At 36.6% G+C, this 22,833-nt stretch overlaps 1 protein-coding gene across 1 annotated transcript in view; it reads left to right on the top strand.

Annotated features, from left to right (window-relative positions):
• Window positions 1-22,833, top strand: part of FAM13A (family with sequence similarity 13 member A) — a 286,634-nt gene that overhangs the window by 51,980 nt on the left and 211,821 nt on the right. Inside the window, exon 4 of the mRNA XM_049789780.1 lies at window positions 12,568-12,745. Coding sequence (XP_049645737.1) covers window positions 12,568-12,745 — 178 coding nt within the window. The remainder of the gene's footprint in view (window positions 1-12,567; window positions 12,746-22,833) is intronic.

The following is a 22,833-nucleotide window of genomic DNA, read 5'->3' as shown; positions in this document are numbered from 1 at the left end:
CAGGGGCCCAGGTAGGGTGCAGTGGTTAGAGCACTTGCCTCGTATGTGACCAACCCAGATTTGATCCAAAATCCCATGGTTTTATGAGATACACTGGGCTTGATTCTTGAGTACAGAGCAAGGAGTAAGCCCTGAGTTCCACTGGTTGTGGCCCCCAAACCAAAACTGAACTTCAGACCTATTTATGTATGAGTATTTTAAATAAGTAACCATTTCCCATATATATAAATGATTTAATGAAGAAAAGTTTATGCAGAAGAATATGGAGTTTTCAGATAAACTTCAGAAAAACAACTATTTTAAAATAAGTTTCATGAAAATATTGAAAAAATAGTTGAAAATTTAAATATTCGTACTTAACAGTTGTGGCAAACAAACAGTATTACTAAGAATCTTGATGATTCTCCATATGATTTTGCTATTAATATTCTCATAAGAACTTTGTTAACCATACTATAATAATGAATTTAAGTTACTTATAATGTTTTATATGAAATAATAATTTCATTTGAAATGAAATGCACTGTCTTATTTAGTTAATATTGAATTATATTAGAGTTTTGTTATAATTTTCACCTTTGTAAATTATCTTCTTATTTTTGACAGGTTTACTTGTTGTCCAGAAAATTGATATACAGATAAAGCAAGTCTTGATTTTATATTCCAAAATTAAGTCTTGATTTTATATTTAAGACTGACCATAGGGTTATTCTTTATGTGATTATGCAGAAGTGTGGGAGGTATCTTTTGATCTTTTAGTAATATTCACTTATTCATTAAACACCTCTTGAACTAAATCTGAGAAATTTCACAAAGAATGTATCTATGGGGAAAAAAATCAGTTAATTTTGTGAGCTGCTGAGTGAAGAGGGAATAAAGTATTCCATAGTTGTTTAGAATATGCTTGCACACTTTATGAACATATTTAGTGGGACCATACACCCCTAATGGAAGTACTCGGCCACCTTCTTAATGATACTCAGACACTCAACCACTATTGAGTCAGGCAAATCCCTGAATCCACTGAATTTTTTGTTTGAAATAGCCTAGGCTCGCCTTTCAATAATATTCTATGTGGAGAACAAGCTAGCTCATAAATAAACATAAATCTTTCCACATCACAATCAATCGTCCTTTTTATTGGGTACAATTCTACAATTCTTTCTTGGGTACAATTTGGGTAGTCAAAGTAAGATTGTTTGATTTTTTTTTTAGATATTTCTAAACCAAGACTTATGGAGCAGTGTCAGGAACATCTCTCATGCCTTATCCCTTCACTGGAGAACACAATGGAGATTGTAGGGAACCAAAACATAGCATAAAGAGAAAAAGAGTGAGAAAGAGAGTGAGAGAGTGAGAAGAGAGAAGAGAAGATGGAAGAGAGAAGAGAAAAAAAAAGAACCTGTGAAAGAGCTGGGAAGAGAAAGCCTAGAGGAGGCCTGTAGCTCTAGGACCATACTGCTATATTTCAGGCAAAGGGAAAGAGAGAAAGGTGGAGCAAATTCCATCTTGCTGATGCTGCATTAAACCTGGCCCTGCCTGGAGGCCACAGCCTGCAGGCTCTCTTCCTTGCACCACGTTGGCAGTTGCAAGGCTTCTCCTTTTACACCTGGGCAGTCTACCATTTGGGGGTGAGGGGTGGGGGATATGGGGCTGTTTCCCAATCCAATTGCCATTACAAGGGGCATTGTCACCCCTTATAATATATTAAATAGAGGGGGAAACAAGGGAGGTTACCGGGACCAAACAGATATATGATTACTAGTAGTAAGCTAGACAAAGAGGGGACCACCCACTTTAGAAACCCCCCGGGGGGGGCGTTGATGGTGGGGGATATGGGTTGCAGAAAGGGAACTGGGATGGGGAGAGGACAAATTTGGTGATGGATATTTCCCTGATTCAATGTTAGTATGTACCTAAAATACTACTGTGAAAGATACATAAGCCATTATAATTAAAATAAAAATTTAAAAAAATACATTAACAGGAGATACTTTCACTTTTGTAGCAAGTACAGTTTAGATAAAAGAAATCTTTAGATCTGTTCAATATCTATTACCCTTATTTTTTGTTGGGGTTGGGAAACTAATATATCTTCGACCTGGTCTTTCTTTTCTGCCTGAATGTTTGAAAGTCTGGTTTAAATAATTCCTATTTATAAGATAATCTCCAAGGGAACCTCAGTGATTGTTTTTTATATTGCAATGTAAAACTTATCTCCAGTTACAAACATTAATTTTTCTTAATTGAAATTTTCAATATTATATCAATTTGACTATATTCTGACTTTTTTGGTCAATTTTCTTTTTTTTTTAATTATTTTAATATCTTTATTTAACACCTTGATTACAGACATGACTGTGGTTGGGTTTTAGTCATATAATGAACACCCACCTTCACCAGTGCAACATTCCCATCACCAAAGTTCCAAATCTTCCTCCTTGCCACCATCCCACCCCCCCACTTCCACCCCCACCTGTAATTGAGACAGGCTTTCCACTTCCCTCATTCATTCACATTGTTATGATAGTTGTCAGTGTACTTGCTTCTCTAACTGCACTCACCACTCTTTGTGGTGAGCTTCACATCATGAGCTGGATCGTCCAGCCCTCATATTTTTTTATCTCTGGGAATTATTGCAAAAATGTCTTTTATTTTTCTTAATACCCATAGATGAGTGAGACTATTCTGCGTCTCTCTCTCTCTCCCTCTGACTTATTTCACTCAGCATAATAAATTTCATGTACATCCATGTATAGGAAAATTTCATGACTTCATCTCTCCTGACTGCTGCATAATATTCCATTGTCTATATGTACCACAGTTTCTTTAGCCATTCATCTGTTGATGGACATCTCGGTTGTTTCCATATTCTGGCTATTGTAAATAGTGCTACATGAATATACGTGTGAGGAAGGGATTTTTGAATTGTATTTTGTGTTCCTAGGGTATATCCCTAGGAGTGGTATAGCTGGATCATATGAGAGCTCAATTTCCAGTTTTTTGAGGAATCTCCATATTGTTTTTCATAAAGGTCGGACTAGATGGAATTCCCACCAGCAGTGAAAAAGAGTTCCTTTCTCTCCACATCCTCTCCAGCACTGCTTGTTCTCATTCTTTGTGATGTTCGTCAATCTCTGGGTGTGAGATGGTAACTCATAGTTGCTTTGATTTGCATCTCCCTGATGATTAGTGATGTGGAGCATTTTTTCATGTGCCTTTTGGCCATTTATATTTCTTCTTTATCAAAGTGTCTGTTCATTTCTTCTCCCCATTTTGATGGGGCTATATGTTTTTTCTTGCAAAGTTCTGTCAGTGCCTTGAATATTTTGGATATTAGCCCCTTATCTGATGGGTTTTGGGGCCACCCGCTCTTGTATCCTGGGCATTGTTTCCTTTGAGGTGCAGAAGCTTCTCAGCTTAATATATTCCCAACTGTTTATCTCTGCTTCCAGTTGTTTGGAGAGTGCTGTTTCCTCCTTAAAGATGTCTTTAGTCTCAATGTCATGGAGTGTTTTACCTATGTATTGTTCTAAATACCTTATGGTTTCAGGTTTGATATCAAGGTCCTTAATCCATTTGAATTTTACCTTCATACATGGAGTTAACTGGGGGGTCTGAGTTCGCTTATTTGTAAGTGGCTAAGCAAAACCAGCCTTAAAAGAAAAAGCTGAAAGGTCTACTTTAAGACAAGACAGACCAACAGACACACCAAACTTATACACAAAGTGTTAGTGGGTTTGTTATTTCTCAGCATATGAACATGTTTGTAACCATGGGGCTTAAATAAAGAAATAATTATTAAAAATTAAAAACAAAAACATAAAAACCCATATTTTTCCTAATCACATTTTTACCCATGTTCTTACCTGTCTCGTGGATCCAAGATTTCCCACTGTTTTCTAAAAGATCCTCTGACCTATGAGTTCACCCTTTAGTAAAAGTTGCCCCTATGAACCTTTACATCACCTTGTCTTCATTTTTTTGCTTTCACTTTGATGTCTTAGAAATCTCAGCTACTTCTATATTTGCCACTGTTCTTTCTTAATCTGTGCATATTTATATATTTTAACTAGTATTTTGTTGTTATTTTAATATATTAGGAAGATGAGATTAATGTTTGTGATCAATATATCCCTTTTTGATAGAGCCAAATTATATTTCATTAATTTGTGGGTATGGGGGAGTTATTGGTATGGGAAGATTGCATTACACCTGTGATGCCAAGGATAGAACCAGGATCAACCATGTCTACATAAAATGCTTTAACTCTTGTCTGGCCTGGAACCAGATTTTATAAGCAGCTATGCAAACAATATATGAGAGTTAAGTGCCTGTAAATTTAATTTTATGAACATAAGATAATTTATGTAGCAACTATTTTTATTTTCTTTCTTTTTATTATAGTTTTGTTTTGTTTGAGTCTACACTCAGCGGTACTTGGAATTACTCCCTGCTCTGTGCCCAGAACCCACTCTGATCAATGCTCCAGGGACCTATATAGTGTTGGATTTTGAACAAGGGTTGACTGACTGCAAGACAAATGCCTTAATTGCTGTAATATTTCTCCAGATATTATATTGGGGGTGAGAAGATGGGAGGGTACAGCCAGTGGCATTTAGGGGTTACTCCTGGCTCTTCACTCAGGAATTACTCTTGGCAGGCTCGAGGGAAACCATATGACATGCCTCAGATCCAGTCCTTGTCTTCCTTATGCAAGGCAAGCATTCTGCCTACTGATGTACCACTACATCAAGATTTATCTATGTCTATGGGAGATTTCCTTATGTTTGATGATGGTGTCATGTGTACTGATGACACCAAAAGGTTCTTGCCAAGATAGAAATTCTCATTTTTAAAATGTATACAAACCATTTTACTTGTTCATTGCATTTTTATCTCTTCCATCTGTCTCTACTGAAAAAGAGTAAGCTTTTCATAGATGCCCTTAGAATGAAGTTACTAACTATTCTAGTTTCAGGAGCTAAGTTTGAAATGTCAAGTTTCATCAAATCCCTCCTTTTTCATGCTGGTCCTTGTCTTTGATTTAACATGCAAGTATATTCAATGTGAGAGTCGAGGTTGGCTAATTCAGTCCTAAGTGCAGTTCTGCATCCTAATGAAGGCTAATCAGAATGATAAGATTCGTAGTTTTATAACTAATATCTAAGAGTAGACTGTTATTTATTAATTTATTAGTCACCTTATCATCTTGCCCTTTGAAAGCTTTCGGTGACACTGAGAACTTTGCCAGGAGCAAGTGAGTGCATGGTAAAAGTACAACTTTTCCTTTCACATAGAAAAATGCCCGATGCTATAATTATGTACGTAAACTTCTCATCAATCTAAGAGATTCAATTTCTTAGGACTAAAAAAACAGAGGGAAAATTTATACTATTTTAGCATTACACGGCATTTTATGTTTTATTTTTTTCATTCCATGAATTCCAATTTAGAAATAATGCATAGATCTAACTCATGTTCTATTTATTTGCATAGCTTATAAATCCTTTTGTGCCTATTTTTCATTCAAGCTTTGCTTTTTAATTAAGTTTTTTAGTTAAGGCATGGTGGTTTATAAAGTCTTTCATAACTGAGTTTCTGGAATACAGTGTTCAGCACCAATCCTTATGCTACTGTTAGTTTTCTTTTGTTCTTTTATTTGTTTTGGGGCCACATCTTTGATGCTCAGAGATTATTTCTGGTTCTGCACTTAGAAATTACTCCTAATTAAGAACTGGACACTGAACGTGGAAAAACTAACAGGCAAGGTGTCTCTCCATTAATAATTGTGCAAACCACAGTGTCAAAAAGAAGAAAGAGAGACTGAAAGAGAAGAGGGGGGAGAGAGGGGAAAACAAGAGGGGGAGAGAGAGAAGAGGATGAGAGAGGGTAGAGGAGGGCAATTTGCCTGCCCTAGAATAAGGCAGGGTAAGGGTGGAGGAAAATGAAAAACGTGCAGTGTTAAAGGATGGTGTACATTCTATTACTGAAACCCAAAAGTGAACAATTTTGTAAGCATGGTACTTATTTAAATTAAAATGTTCTTAAGAATATAACCTAGGAACACAAAAACACAATACAAAAATGCCTGAGTAAGTCATATGCAAGGCTAGCACTCTATTCTAGTCTTTTCTCTTGTTAACTTTTCTGAAAACCTTGTATTTGCTTTCATGCCAAAGAAACTTATTTGTAAACGAATTAATATTCCCAACTCCATCACTCATCAGTTTAACTTCTTTGTGACTTCTTCACTTTTTACATGTGAGGTAGTTTGTTGAGTGCTCTGTAGTAATAGTAATGAAGCTGTTAGATTGATTGAGCATATGCTGTGAGGCAAAACATCTATATTAGTATTGGGGGCTGGGGCTTAGTACAGGGGGTACAGTGCTTGCCTTGCATACAGTTATCTAGTCTCGAACTTTGGCACCTGCTATGGTCCCCCAGTGTCCACCAAGAGTTACTCCTGTGTGCAGAGCCAGGAGTAATTCTAGAATCGCAGTGATGGCTAACTTTTTTGAGCCTGAGTGCCCAAACTGCCGCACAAAACAAAGAATTTCCTCAAAAGTGCCAGCACGTCAATTAAACCTTAATAACAAGAATTTGGTATTTAAAAACTATGCGGCATATGCCGCCTATCTTAATGGCGGACCTTCCCGCGTGCCAGCTGCAAGGTTTTTGCGTGCCACCACTGGCACGCGTGCCATAGGCGGCTAGACTATCACCCCAAAGAAACAAAAATAGAATCACAGCTTGTCTGTATGGCCATGCATAAGCTAATTGATCTCTCTGTTTCAGTGTAGTCATTTCTACCTGATACTATCTTCTCGTTCTGTGTGAGAGAAGTTTGTGTTTGTTTTTTTTTTCCTACTCCACGTCTCAAGATATCGAGTCAATGTGTGTGACAGCTTAAGTTCCTCTTTTAGTCTGTGGCAGAGCCCAGTGCTCCCACATCCCCTTAGGATGTTGACATTTCCCCTGATGGGATGCTTTACAAGGTTTCTTTGTCAGGTGTCAGCTTCAAAGTCTTGTCTCATTTTCAGGCCTCTGAACTGCTTCATTTTCCAAACTCCCTACTGTGCATTATTCTGTCCAAGAGACGAATACATTTGTCTTTTGTTTGTTTTGTTGATTGGTTTTGGGTCTCCGTCCAGCAGTGCTTAAGGCTTATCCCTGGCTCTGTGCTCACGGATCACTCCTGACAGTGATGGAGGGGCCCTTTGGGTTGCCAGGGATAGAGTTACAAATAACTGTGTGAAAGGCTGTGTGGACTTGCCTTAACCTCTGTATCTTAAATTCTCTACTGTCTTTTTAGTTCAACAATTACTAGGTTTTTATGGATCTAGCTCTAAGACAATAATCTAATTGAATAAATATGGTGCCGAAAAACTAGAATTTTTTTTTTTGAGGAGTTTCACAACTGATGATCCTCAGAGCCTACTACTGTTCTCTGCCGAAGGATCACTTCCGGTGGCTTGGAATACTATATAGAGTGCTGGGGATTGAACACAAGTGGGTCATGTTTAAAGCAAATGTCCTGCCTATTGTACTATCACTTCAGCACAAACGTCAAAAATTTGGTTCTCACTATTGAGGAAATCAAAATGGTATTTCCCAAAAAACAAGTCTTTCCAAAAGCAAAGGCCCAGGTCCAGATAGATTCACTAATGAATTTTGTCAAGCCTTCCATGAGAACCACCTACCCATACTTTTCATGAAAACTTGAAGAAACAGAAATTCTCCCAAAAGTTTTTATGAAGCTAATATCACCCCAATATCAAAAGAGATTGAGATACCTCAAAAAAGAGAGAGAACTATAGAACAATATCCCTGATGAACACAGATGCAAAGATCCTCAACAAAATCTTAGCAAATAGGATTCAACGCCTCATCAAAAAAATAATACACCATGACAAAATAGAATAGGATTAATTCTGGAGATATAAGAATGGTTCGACATATGCAAGTCAATCAACAGCACATCAACAAAAAGAAAAATAAAAACCACGTGGTCATATCAATAGATGAAGAAAAACAATTCATAATAAAAACCCTCAACAAGATAGGAACAGAAGGAATTTTCCTTAATATAATTAAGGCAATTTACCACAAGCCCATGGCAAATATTATACTCAATGGAAAAAAACTGAAAGCCTTTCCCCTAAGGTCTAGCACAAGGCAAAGCTGCCTCCTCTTGGCACTCCTATTTAACTTAGTACAGGATGTACCTGCCTTAGTAATTAGGCAAGAAAATATATCAAAGACATCCAGGTAGAACAGAAAGAAGTTAAATTCTCATTGTTTGCAGATGACATGATACTATATTTAGAAAACCTAAAGACTACCAAAAATCTTCTAGAAACAATAGATTTATATAGCAAAATGGCAGGCTACAAAATTAACAGGCAAAAATCAAAGGCTTTCTTATACACAAATAATGATAGACAATAAAGGCATTAAAAACCAATCCCAATCCCAAGTGGTTCCCATCAGTATGCTTCAAGTGTGGAGAAACCCTGTATCTCTTAGGCCAAGGGAATTCCCTTTCCAATTTACCCAATACTTGCTGGGCCTATGCAAAAACCAAAACAACAACAACAAACAACCAAAAAACTATTAAAACAACTTTGCCACACCAACTCTCCCTTCTTGTTGTTGTTTGTTGTTGTTGCTTGCTTTTTATTTTTCTACTTTTAAATTTATAGTTATAGCTTCTAGACAGGGGTTCAGATACCATAAGGGATGCTGGGTTCTCTATTTGCAAGGCAAGCAACTCTACCTACTATATTCTTTCATACCACAAAGATCTCACTATTACTAAGAGATCACTGGGCAAAAGAGGTAACACAGGAGTGAAGACACATGATTTGCACATGGCCTACACTTTGTTTAATCCCTATACCAAACCATTGCCCCATAACATTGCTGGGTGCAGCCCTGGACCCTCTCACCAACCCCCCTCACTACACCTCATGAATGGCCCTGGAGCACAGATCATGGAGACTCACAGAAGGGCATTCTTGGATCCTTGCACTGAACCATGGCCCTATTGACTGAGAATTTCCAGGAGGTGCCCCCATAACCAAATCATTGCTTGGGAAATTCCCCATCAATAAGCAAACAAACATAAGATTATTGTTTTTTAAAGGTTGTATCTTATAAGATCACCTCTGCCACCCGTGTTCTTTTTCATTTACAGCCACTCTCCAACTAACCTCCATTTATCTGTGCCCCAAGATACCTCTAGACCTTCAAATTAAGTTCAATGCAGAGTACTTCATCATAGGTGACTTCTGCACTTAGGACCTTATGACAAGGTCTTCCCTTATATCCTATGACCCTGTGTCAGTCTGCATTATTCATCCTTTCTCTCCATTTGTGATAACCATAGCACATAAAAGCATTAGTAAAACATTCAGAATATATTGAATATTTCACAAGTCATTCTAAATCAGTAGGGTGAGATAGTACAGGATTTAAGGTGCCTGCCTTGTATGCAGCTAAACTGAGTTTGATTCCTGGAAATGTATATGATGCCTAGTGCCCTCCAGGAGTGACCACTGAGCAGTGCTCAGTGTGTCTCCCCCCAAAAAAGGGCAATACCTAAATCTGAGTTCCCAATATACATTATTTTCTTAATTTTAGAGTAACTGACTTCCCCGCACATGCCCGCCCACAGCCCTTACATAATCTTTCTGCTGTTAAAAATTCTGTTGTCAGGTTAGAGAGATTATATAGCAGAAAGGTTACTTGCCTTGCACAAGGGCCACCCTGGTTCAATCCCTGACACTGCTTATAGCTCCTGGTGATGACCAGGAATGACCCCTGAGAACAGAACCATTGCTCCTCCAATGTTAAAAGATTGAAGATTACTGAAGTAGAAAGTGTTTAGCTATTGCCCAGTGCTTCAGTCATAGCAAACATAAATAAAAATTTCTTCTAGGTAGAAGGAATAGGGTGTAAGATAGTGTTTTTTTTTAGTTAGAGATTTGATTAGAGATTCTCTGAATTTTATTTATCTTGTCTCTAGTCCCATTATTTATCATTTTTATTACTTGGGTTCAAAGGCTGTTGGAATGTGATCGATAGTTTATTTTTTAATCTTTTTTGGTTTTTCGGGCCACACCCATTTGATGCTCAGGGGTTACTGCTGGCTAAGCGCTCAGAAATTGCCTCTGGCTTAGGGGACCATATGGGACGCAGGGGGATCGAACCGCGGTCCTTCCTTGGCTAGCGCTTACAAGGCAGACAGACACCTTACCTCTAGCTCCACCTCGCTGGCCCCCATAGTTTATTTTTAAGTGCTCAGAATTAAGTCACAATTTTAGAGGTTGTACCCATGAAAATATCCAAACTCACTTAAATTAAAAGCAGAAAGGATTACATTTTCTCTTTATTCATATTTTTAATAATATAAAGTTTTTTCACATTTATTCAAGAATAGAAGGATATGAGAAAGAGAAGCCTTTAATAAGTTTTTATAGTTTAAATTTGTTTCTTATTCTTAAATAATCCTGCTAGTCACTATTCTTCTTAAATGGGGAATAATGCTGTTGAAAATGACAATATGTGTTTTTAAGAATCACAAGTGATTCAAATATGATTTCTTTGTTATTCAAAAGTATACGAAAGGCTAGGGAGATAAGATAGTAAGTAAGGCACTTGCCTAGTACAAAGGCGACTCCTGTTTACTCCCAGCACATTCCCTAAGCACTACCAAGAGTGATCCCTAAGCACATTCAGGTGTGGGCAAAGAGACAATAAATTAAATCAGAATTATTTGAAATTAAATTGAGAAATCTGTTATCAAAAATCAGTTTTCCTTAAGCAATACAACGTTGACTGAATTTGTGATTAGTAGGAAATAATCCTTTTACTGTGTTTTCCAAAGCATTTTTGATAAGGATAGAAATCTACAAATTGTCTACAGCATCCATTTAGCAGAAATAGACTCATTTTAAAGATTTTAAACCATTTCATGAAAGCTGTACTCATAAAACCAAAATAGCAATGGTACAATAAGTTATTTTGTTTCTTGAACAAATATTTATTTAGCACCTGCCCACTGTTTTAAATTCTTTATAGCTATTGACTCATTTCATTCTCATTGTAACTATATTATGATATAGTTAATATTGTCTTTTATGACAGGAAATTATGTAGTAGAGTCAAAGGTCACATAGATAGGTGGTGACAGAACCAACAAGTGAATCCAAGTTTTTGTTCTTATCCACTGCAACTCGGTAACCTTTTTAAGCACTTGCACGCCTTTCTACTTCCTGCAGTTGCAGCATTTTGTAACCGTGATATCTCCGTTTATCTCTTACTCACCTTCTTTCCTTGCTTTGTTTGACTGGCTAAAGCTGCTGACAAAGCTATAATAAAGAAGCTAATTAGTATTAATTATAATTGGAGTAAGGTTCAATTCTTAAATATTTATCTAAATGTAGTTGGGGCTGGAGAGAGAGTACAGCAGGTATGACACTTGCTGATTGAGTTCAATTCCTGTGCCCTATCTAGTCCCCTAACAACCACTTAGAATGATTCCTGAGTGCAAAGCCAGGAGTCACTCCTGAACATTGCTTGATGTGATTCTCCCCCCACACACACACACACAAAAAAAAATCAGAAGATATGCATTTTCATTGGATAAGAGTAAATTAGCAACTAAGTTAGCAACTGCGCATTACCTAACTATTGACCAAACAAGTCTCAAAGAACTGAATTTTCAAAATCAAAATTGATGTATCTGTGAGTTTTGACAATTGTCAGATTTTTTTGGGGGGGGAGCCATACCCGGTGACACTCAGGGGTTACTCCTGTCTATGCGCTCAGAAATCGCTCCTGGCTTGGGGGACCATATGGGACGCCAGGGGATCGAACCAAGGTTCGTCCTAGGTTAGCACGTGCAAAGAAAATGCCCTACTGCTTCTGCCACCACCTCCAGCCCTGTCAGATTATTTTTATTACTACTTTATTATGCTATTGAGTGAGAGGCAGTAACAAATTCTAAATTCCTATTAGTGTGAGAGATAAAAAGTCATAGAAGAATGGATTTTTTTCTTCAATTTTTCTGTGTAGAAAACTAAAAAAAAAACAACAAACAAACTGATTAAGTTTAATCTCACTCATAGTGGCTAGAAATATCTCTGGTGACAAATTTTTTTAGTCAAGAGAATCTTGTTTTCAGCAAACCTGGAGACTGAAACCAAATGAAAGATTCTGTTATGGATAAATTCAATTATTTTTGAATTTTGGAAAGGAAAACCCAAAATTAAAGTCTAAGTCCTCTTTAAGTATTGAAGACAGCTCAAGGTTTGGGGGTGTTATCTTGAATATGTTAGTATTTCTTTTATATAAAAATAGTTTAATGCTAAGGATTGCTAGAGAGAACAAACTGTCCTTAAAAATAAAAGTCTAGCTCAGTCTCAAGATCTTAAGGATTTCTTTTCTGAATAAATAATAAATAATAAATAAATAATTATTTATATATGGATGTTTGGGGTTTTTTTTTTTGTCACTGTGAAATATTCTGGAGAACAGTTTTGTTGTTCTTTTTCTTTGTAGATGACAACATTGGTGCTCAGGAGACTCATTTAAAAGATTTAATACGAGAGCTGCCAGGCACTCACTACTGCCTCCTCAAGTATCTTTGCCAGTTCTTGAGGAAAGTAGCTGAGCACAAGGAGCAAAATCGCATGGACATCCACAATCTTGCCACTGTATTTGGACCAAATTGTTTCCAGTAAGTTTGTGGGGGCTTTCTCGTACTATCCAACTAGAACACATTTTCTTTACTACTTATTACATTCACTAGGACTGGAAGTATAATTTAGATGTATAAAACTAAATACCCTTGACGTTGGTAACCTCTGTCTTGCTCTTGATAATTCACTCTTAGTTTTTCTCCTAGTTTTGAGGTTTTTTTAATTGAATATCAAATATTTAGAGTATTTAAAACTATTTAACATTCTAGAGATAAGTTTCACTTTTCAAATATGCATTAAAACTAAAAGAAAAACTGACAGAAATAATGTGACACAGAATATAATTTTTGACTGATTAATGATAACGTTCAAATAATTGTAAAAAAAAAAAGACAGAACATAGCATACACATTTTTTAAACAAAAACATGGAATTTTTTTCTACATTAATTTTTTTCTCAGCTACAGGAAAACCAGTCTAGAATAACAACATCTTTGTACATGACACACATCTAGCCACAAGATCTTTTGATAGATACAAAACATGATTGTATAAATAACAATAAATTAAAAAATCATGCATTTAATTCTGCTATTAACCCCATTGATGAAACACTTTTTTTCTAGTTAAAGAGAAGGGAGGGAGAATAAGAATACTCATTCATTTAAAAGCACTCAGACATTCTCATCTAGGTATTTTGTTGACTTTAAATTTTTTTTAAACTGTGTATTTGTATATTCATTAATCCAAAGATTCAGTTACTTAAAACCAGTAATATTGTGGTCCCCAGATAGACTGGCTAAATATAGAGCACTACAGATAGGACTCCAGAAGTCTAGCAAAGGGAGGCTTCACTATTTCTTTTGATCAATGTTTTATTTGTAAGATATTTATTGTTCCCGTTTAATAATTTTTTATTTAAGCACTGTGGTTACAAAAATGTTCATAGTTGGGTTTCAGTCATCAAATGTACACCATCTTTTACCAGTGTAATTTTCCTGACAGCAATGTTCCCATTTCCCTCCTCCTCCACTCCCTGCCTGTCTTTGGGTCAGGCATTCTACTGTTCTCTCTCACTACTATTATCATGGTTTTGGTAGCTGTCAATGCTCAGTTAGTGCTCTAACTGTGCTCTCTGCTCTTTCTGGTTAACTTCATATAATGATCTGGTCCTCCTGGCTCTCATCTCTATTGTCTCTGAGTACTATTACCATATTGTCTTTTATTTTTCTTATATCTTACAGATGAATGAGACTATTCTATGTCTCTCTCCCTCTGACTCATTTTACTCAGTATAATAATCTCCAGGTACATTCATGTATAGGAAAACTTTATGGCTTTATTTTTCCTAATAGCTGTGTAGTATTCCATTATGGAAATGTACCAAGATTTCTTTAGCCACTTTTCTTTTGTTGGGCACCTGGGTTGTTTCCAGATTTTGGCTATTGGAAATAGTGATGTGATAGGAATGCAGAGAACATTTTCATAATGCGTTTTTGTGTTCCTAGGGTATATCCCTAGGGGTGGTATTATTGGATCATATAGAAGATCAATTTCTAGTTTTTCTGAGGAATATTCATATTGTTTTCATGAAACGCTGGACTAGATGGCATTCCCACCAGCAGTAAATGAAAATTTCTTTCTCTCTGCATCTGCACCAGCACTGGTTGTTCTTGTACTTGTTTTTGTTTTTGTTTTAAACGCCTTGATTACAAACATGATTGTGGTTGGGTTTCATTCATGTAAAGAACATCACCCTTCACCAGTGCAACATTCCCATTACCAATGCCCCAAATCTCCCTCCTCCCCACCCCATCCCCGCCTGTATTCTAGACAGGCTTTATCCTTTCCTCATTCATTCCCATTGTTAAGATAGTTCTCAGTGTAGTTATTTCTCTAAGTGCACTCATCATTCTTCGTGGTGAGCTTCATTTAGTGAGTTGGAACTTCCAGCCTTCTCTTTTGTCTCTGAAAATTATTGCAAGAATGTCTTTCATTTTTCTTAAAACCCATAGATGAGTGAGACCATTCTGCGTCTTTCTCTCTCTCACTCTCTGACTTATATCACTCAGCATAATAGATTCCATGTACATCATGTATAGGACAATTTCATGACTTCATCTCTCCTGACTGCTGCATAATATTCCATTGTGTATATGTGCCACAGCTTCTTTAGCCATTCATCTGTTGAAGGGCATCTTGGTTGTTTCCAGAGTCCGGCTATTGTGAATAGCGTGGCAATGAATATAGGTATGAGGAAGGGATTTTGTATTGTATTCTTGTGTTCCTAGGGTATATCCCTAGGAGTGGTATAGCTGGGTCAAATGGAAGCTCAATTTTCAGGTTTTGGAGGAATCTCCATATAGCTTTCCATAAAGGTTGAACTCGACGGCATTCCCACCAGCAGTGGATTAGAGTTCCTTTCTCTCCATATCCCGCCAGTACTGCTTGTTCTCATTCTTCGTGATGTGCGCCAATCTCTGTGGCATGCGATGGTACCTCATAGTTGTTTTGATGATTAGTGATGTGAAACATTTTTTCATGGTTGTTCTTGTTCTTTGTGATGTGTGCCAGTCTCTGTGGACCTTCACTATTTCTGTTAGAATCTTAGATATTTAAAATTTAAATAAAGTAATTTTATTTGGTATGTTAGAAGTCATTTTTTTAAGTTTTTGGTTCATATCTGGCAATATACACGGCTACTCCTGGCTCAGCAGTCAGTAATTAATTTTGGTGTTGCTGAGGGGATCTTCTGGAAAGCAAGTGCCTTACCTGCTGTACTATCCTGCTAGCCCCAAGATATGGTAGAAGTGTTAGACAACATATTTCAAATAGTCCCCACATATTTTATATTGAGGACCTCAGACAATGTCTGAACTTACATAGAAGCCACAGCATAGGACTCTTATAACTGAGTTGAAGGTCATGTTTTCAGCAGATAATATTTGTTTAGTACACTAGAATGATAGCATTTCCTTTGTCAGATTAACACTGAAGCAGAGGGATGTTTTTGTCCTTAAAATTTCTTAGTTTACTGAAGTAAAAGTGAATCTTCAACTCTAATGAGCACTTTTTATAAAGATGATTAGTGGAAAACTGCCATTCAATGGTAATTTTCTCACTTGCACCACTAAAAGTCAGTGTGCTCTTTAATAACTGAGGTAAATGCATTATTGTATGCTTAATAGGTAAAAAATAGAAAGTTGTTTTTCTAGAAAGGAAAACTCCTAAAATAATGTTACTTTCAGAAAGAAAACAAACTTTTAAGGCTGAAGCATTTGATCCCTTTCATCCCATATGATTCTACCAGGAGTCACAGAGCCAGGAGTAAGCCCTCACAATTTGATGAGTTTTTTGTTTTGGGGCTACACCTGGTATTGATCAGAAGTTACCCCTGGCTCTGCACTCAGGAATTATTCCTGGAAGTACTCAGAAGGCCATATGAAATGCTAGGAATCGAATCCAGGTCAGCCACATAAAGGCAAATACCCTAGTGGCTATGCTATCACTTTTTCCCATATGGATATATACGTACATATATCTAAATAACTTTAAATATAAAATGATACTGACTGAAAAGTAAAGGGCTGGGAAAAGAGTTTAAAAGGGTTTTAGCACATGCTTTGTATGCAAGTACTCCTGGTTCCATCACTGGCATCACCTGGGTCTTGGAACTACGTTTGGCTCCCTATCAAAATATGCGATTTTTGGTGGTTATTATGGTTGCCAGACTTCTAGGTGACTCCTAATTGCCAGATATTCATTATGTGCTTTCAGTTACAAGTTTATTCAGTTTGGATGATTACAGATATGTTAAATTATTAAACAATGTATATACATGTAAATTTAAAACAATAAAATATCCTTCACTAGTCTTTCAATCTAGTTTCTCCTCCCTAGAAATATTTTTTTTATAAAACCTTAAATGTATTTTAAAATAGTAATAGGCTAATGGAGCATATATTTTGAAGCTTAATAGTTTTGATGGCGCACTGGAACTTTCCATGTCAATAATTCATGTATTTCATCCTTTAAATAATTGAATTTGCCCTGATTTTTTCATTTCTTTAATGATGAGCACAGAGGTATGTGTGTGTGTGTGTGTGTGTGTGTGTGTGTGTGTGTTTAATTTGAGGCACCATGATTCACAATGTTGTTAATGATAGGGTTTCATAAACATAGCAGTCCCCACACTACAACCTCCCCCAGTGTTTCCTTCACTTCCCACTCTACCCTATCATTAGTTCCATAGACCAATTCTTTAGCACTTTAGTCTTTTCAATGAAAAAAGAGTGCAGGGAGCATCCAGACTGTGACTGTGACTCTAAATACAACATCTGCATAACTCACTCTTTTTCATTGTTGGGGGGCCCCACCCAGCAGTGCTCAGGACTCTACATTCAGGGATTATTCTTGGTGGTGCTGGGGATGAAAACTAGGTTAGCTTTTTATAAGGTAATTCAGCACCTTCTTGCTGAATTCTCTCTGACTCCTTTTTTTTTAAATAATTGAATCTTGGTGAGGTACAAAATTATAAAGTTTTTCAGTTGTACAGTTTTCATAGTACACCCATCCCTTATCCAGTGTCCACTTTCCTCCACCAGGGTCCCTAGTGCCCCTCCCCGCCTACCTACCTCTACAGCTGACACTTTTTTTCTTTTTTACTTTTGGGCACTGTGGTTTGTTACTGTTATCATGCAGATTATTTCTCCACTTTTCAACTCACAGTTCTTGTTTAGAATGATCGCTTCACACTATCATTGTCAGTGGTCTCTCATATGATCTAACCACTCTCCCACATTGTGCCAAGTTTTGATCTATGGAATATATCACAGAGGTCAGGCCACTCATAACTGCTTTATGGGAATATTTTTAGTCATTTAGGAAGCCATTGTTCTCTTGTTAATTGAAAAAAATAGGCATGACTTTATGAAGAAAAGGAACTTCTATAGTTTATGCTGAGGGCTGTCTAGAGGAGAACTAGTAGTTTTGGAGTAGATTTTTTCCACCACAATTCTCCTCCTTCTATCCACAAAATAGCCCTCTATATATGAGAGACTCAGGGCCAGGATGACTATTTTCAAGATAAAAAAATTAAGTACAATAAAAAAAATTAAATATAATAATAAAATATAATACATTCATGTGGGGATTATTTTGTTTTTATTGGCCAATACAACTGGTGGTTTTCAGAGGCTACTCCCTGCTGAGTCCATAGAGATTGCACCTGGCAGTGAGCTGAAAATATGCAGTACCAGGAATCATGCCATGGTCTCCTGTATGCAAAGTTCATACTCAATCCCTTGCATCTTCACCAACCCTATGAAAGAAGTCTTTTAAAATACCAAATCTTTGTCTTTAATACTTAAAATGTTGGCTACACAAACAAAATGCACATGTTAAATTCATATAAAATAGATCTTAGAGGAAGAAACCACTCAAGATATGCAAAATTCAAATTCAAAACATCAAATTATTGAGGTAAATGTTTGACTTCCCCCTTCCCAGATGCTGTGAGAGTTCAGAGGATCACCTCAGAGCACTGGAATATAACTGAGCAACACCCCTCATCATTCCTTTCTTCTGCCTATTCCAATGACCTTCCCAACTAAAAGGCAGTCATTTATTTTTATATTACTACCATGACTGACTTAGCATCCTGGGAAATTCATTCTCTTTGTGACCAATGTCATTTATTTCACCTTTAATTATAAAAATTGCAAAAATGTTATTTGTCTTTTAGCTTTGTTTATGATGTTTTGTTGAATTAAATTTGTTAAATTTGGGCATATTTAAAATTTTCATCTCTTATTTATGTTGATTTTTTTTTAATTTTTATTGTGGCCAAGTGAATCACAAATCTTACACAGTGATATTTAAGGTACACAGTGACAATAAATGAGAGCCTTTCCACCACCAGTGTTGTCCTCCCTTCATCCCTATTCCCAAGCATATATCCCTTATCTCCCCTCTTTATCCCCCAGAATGCTAGTGTAACTAAAAGCATATATGTTAACACTAATGAAAACCATTTTTTTTTTTTGCAGTTCCAGATATTTTTACTAGTAGTTTCTTAAAGGTTTAGAGTCAAAGGAGCATTGTAAAAACAATGTTAGAGTGGCAATTATCGTTTGCATGGGCCCACCAAAGTTTGGGGGTCATGGAAAGGAAAACTTCGGCCTAAGTACAAGGAGACCCTACCCCTAAAGTTTCCTGACATAAAACCATTTCTAGGCTCCAGGCAAACTAGTTTGTCCAATCCAGGTCATTGTCTGTAGTGCCCATACTGTTATATTTTTCACAGTTTCTGTTGTTGGTATCATGTTTCTGTATTGAAGATCCCGGAATCTGTATATTCTACATTGAAGTCAGGATGGTGCGGAGCAGCATCTAATTTCAACTCAGAATTAAAGGGCAATGCAGAAAGCCCTGTCCAGTATGCAGGTCGTTGTTGTTGTTGTTGTTGTTGTTTAAATAGTCTCAGTGTTAAGGGAAGACTCTTTTGAGTAAATCGATGTCATAGCAGCAGTAGGGTCTTCCCTAGTAGAGGAATTCTTCCAGGTAATATAGACAACTTTGGATGATTCATAGATGGCTTCCCTGGTTCAGGGGTGACTGGAAAATGCCCAAACCTCTTGAGGCCTGTGCCAGGTCATCATGTCAATGTTCAGGGTGTAAGATTCCATTGCACCACAAGATTTGTGTGTTCCTATCTCTATTAGATAAGAACTTATTTGTATATATAGTATTTTCCATTTTAATGTGCCCATGCAAACAAGGAATAATGCCACCTGGCGTTATCAGTGCATAAGGGGGCCGCAAGAACAAGTCCAACAATCCCTGTGACTTGATTCAAACATAAGCATTAAACTGAGGGACTCTTTCACCAAAATTCTTATTAACAGTTCACAAAGAGAAAGAAAGATAAAAAGTGGGGAAAATAAACAATCTAACTTAAGATAGCGGACACAATTGTCACCATTTAAGAAAATTTGTGTGTTCCCATCTTTATAAGATAAGGACATGTTTGTATATAATTTCCCATTTTAATGTACCTATGCAAAGGAAGAACAGTATCACTTGGCGAGATTGGTGCCTATGGAGATGCTAGAACAAGCCCAACAATCCAATTGACTTGGTTCTTATATAAACGTTAAATGGAGGAACACTTCTACAAACTTCCTTATTTAACAAATAACAAAGGGAAGGAAAGATGGAGAGGGACTCTTTCACCAAAATACCTTATTAAACAGCTCACAAAGAGGAGAAAAGATAATGGTGATTTTATCTTAATATTTCTAAATAAGATTTCTTTCTAAATGTGATCAAACTTAATAATAGAGATGCATTACAGTAGAGATATTTTTATTACTTTTCTACTTTTTCAGTAATTAACTTTTCATTCTATAATGGTTTTTGTAGTAATAATTTTATGACATCTATGTATGAAGCCAGTTCAATTTTTCTTCAAGTAGATTGCCTATTGTTACCAAAACATATTGAGTGAATTTATTTTCTTGCTACTTTTCAGTGTCAGTTTTGTGACATACTAATTTTCTACATAGTGAGGTTTGTATGTGGATCTGTGATGACTCATTTCTGTTCTGAATCATTGTTCACTGCATTCAATCTTCCAGAGGAATTTTGAAGCTCTTTTTTTTTTTTTTTTTTTGGTTTTTGGGTCACACCTGGCAGTGCTCAGGGGTTATTCCTGGCTCCAGGCTCAGAAATTGCTCCTGGCAGGCACAGGGGACCAAATGGGGTGCCGGGATTCGAACCGATGACCTCCTGCATGAAAGGCAAACGCCTTACCTCCATGCTATCTCTCCGGCCCCCCAGAGGAATTTTGAAAAGATTTTGAAAAGTTTTAAAAATGAAGCCCAATCCAGGTCTCACATAATCATGTATTTATAGCCTGTTAGCATATTTATTTATTTATTTATAAGTGCAAATAGTTTGCTTAAGTTTTAGCATTATTTTGTCATTGCTCTCTTTCATACACATTTTTAGCATATTAAATTTTAGAATATTTTTAGCACATTAAATTTTAGATTATTTTTAGCACATTAAAGTTTAGATTATTGGAAAGTTTGCTTTTTCTCTGCTTAAATCTCTTTAACCTTTTCTAGTTGTTCTTCTTGGGTATGCTTTTGTTGTTAGTATTGTTATTATTTGTAACTATGATAACTTGCTTTTCAGTTGTCTTTTTCTAAAAACTGTGTATGTTTTCTTTTTTATGATTGGTGTTTGGGCCACTCTGCAGTACTCAGGCGGAGCTTACTTTTGACTCTATACTCAGGTATCACTCCTGGTGATGCCTTATCTAGGTACCAGTGACCAAATCATGGTTGGCTTTGTATAAAGCAAGTATTTTCTCTACTGGGCAATCCCTTGATTGTAACTTCAATTGAAAAGTAACATATAATCATGGAAAAACAATTTTTTAGTTAAAATAAAAACATCATCCCATATTCTAACTCCAGAATCATTGTTCATATGTCAGTCTCACTTTACTGAGAAGTGATCATATGTCAACTTATATGCTTCCATATTCATTCTGTATATATAAGTATATGCACATACATATTAATAATATATTTCTATTAAATTATATTTAATAATAAGGTGATGAAATAATGTAGCACTATACATTTGATGCAAAATATTAATTTTTGTTAAGATTAAGATTATAAAGTTTTATTTATGTATATAAATATATTATGCCATTTCTAGTAACATTATGATGCATTCAGATCTTTTGATCAGTTAATTTTATTAAAGTCGCTCAGTAGTGGTATTTTATAATTTTTCTTGCAATAATAATAATGGAAGTTATTATTTACTTATTTATTTAGTTTAAGTTCTAAGTACTTTTGTTTTTCACTGATTTTATTCTTAAGGCACTTTGAGACAGGTACTGTTATTATTATATCTGCCTCACACTGCAGTACAGGCTGTAACTTCTGGTTACATGACCAGGAAAAGGTTAGTCAGAATTCTGGATCCAGCCAGCCTGACTCCAGCACTCCAAGCCCTTAATCCCTCTGCAGTTGTCTTTTCTATAAACAGCCCTGCAAGAGACTCTTCTTGATCGTTCATTTCTCACACCTAACTGATGATTTTCTTTGGGTGTGCTTCTAGGAGTCAGAATGTCTAGTCAAAGTGAATTGGTTTTAATAAGATTTTTATCTCCACTGACAGTCTGCGATGTGTCATTCTGTGCACTGCGACCTTCTATATTGGAACCATCATGGCTGTTCATATTTTCCAAGAATGAATTTATCAAAATTAGCTATTTAACTACTAAAGTACTTAATTCATTTAAAATGTTAATTTTTTTCTATAACTTTTTTCTTCTAGACACTGTCTTTTTGCTTAAAAACTGTATGAAAGGGGTTGCTTTTTGAAAAGTTGATTTGTGGAGCCAGAACTATAGTACAGTGAGTAGGTATGACATTTGCTTTACAAGTGGACAACCAGGATTCAAACCACAGCATCTCATATGGTCTCCTGAGCCCACCAGGAGTAGTTCCTAAGTACAGCATGTGACCCCCCAGAAAAATGATTTGTAAGAATCGAACTGTGAGCTTGGCACAGACCATCAGAGCAAAACTTGCCTTGGCAGATATTAGTGCTGAGGGTATGAACAGGGGCAAGGCTATGCAGGAAAGGAGGGTTCTGATATGTCAGCTACCAGCAACAGTGGCAGTGAGGTTCAGAGACTGTTAGAAAGTGGTACTTGACTTGGTTTTAGGGTAGCAGGACTCAATGTTATTGGTACAGACACAGACTCCCATCTTCTTGCTGAGCTGGCATAATCCAGACATTAGCACCTGGGGAGTAACAGGGCACAGCTAAGTGCTGCTGGAGGACCCACAATTTGGCCATAAGAGTAGCAGTGGTGCTGCTGTGAGACAAGAGATTTCTACAAGAGATTGCCAACAGAGATAGTGAGGCTGGGGAACCACACAGCTTGCAGACATCTATTCTCCTGACTCCAGCCACCCCCATCAGGATGACCCAGGCTGGGCCTCGGGTCCAGCCAGCATTTTAAACTAAAGTTCCTACACTGAGAGAAAAGCTTTTCCTGAGACAGACAAGAAAAAACCTAGCAGTTGTGGTGATG

The sequence above is a fragment of the Suncus etruscus genome, chromosome 16, assembly GCF_024139225.1.
Source record: "Suncus etruscus isolate mSunEtr1 chromosome 16, mSunEtr1.pri.cur, whole genome shotgun sequence".
NCBI lineage: Eukaryota > Metazoa > Chordata > Mammalia > Eulipotyphla > Soricidae > Suncus > Suncus etruscus.
This window is presented reverse-complemented; position numbering and strand designations above follow the sequence as displayed.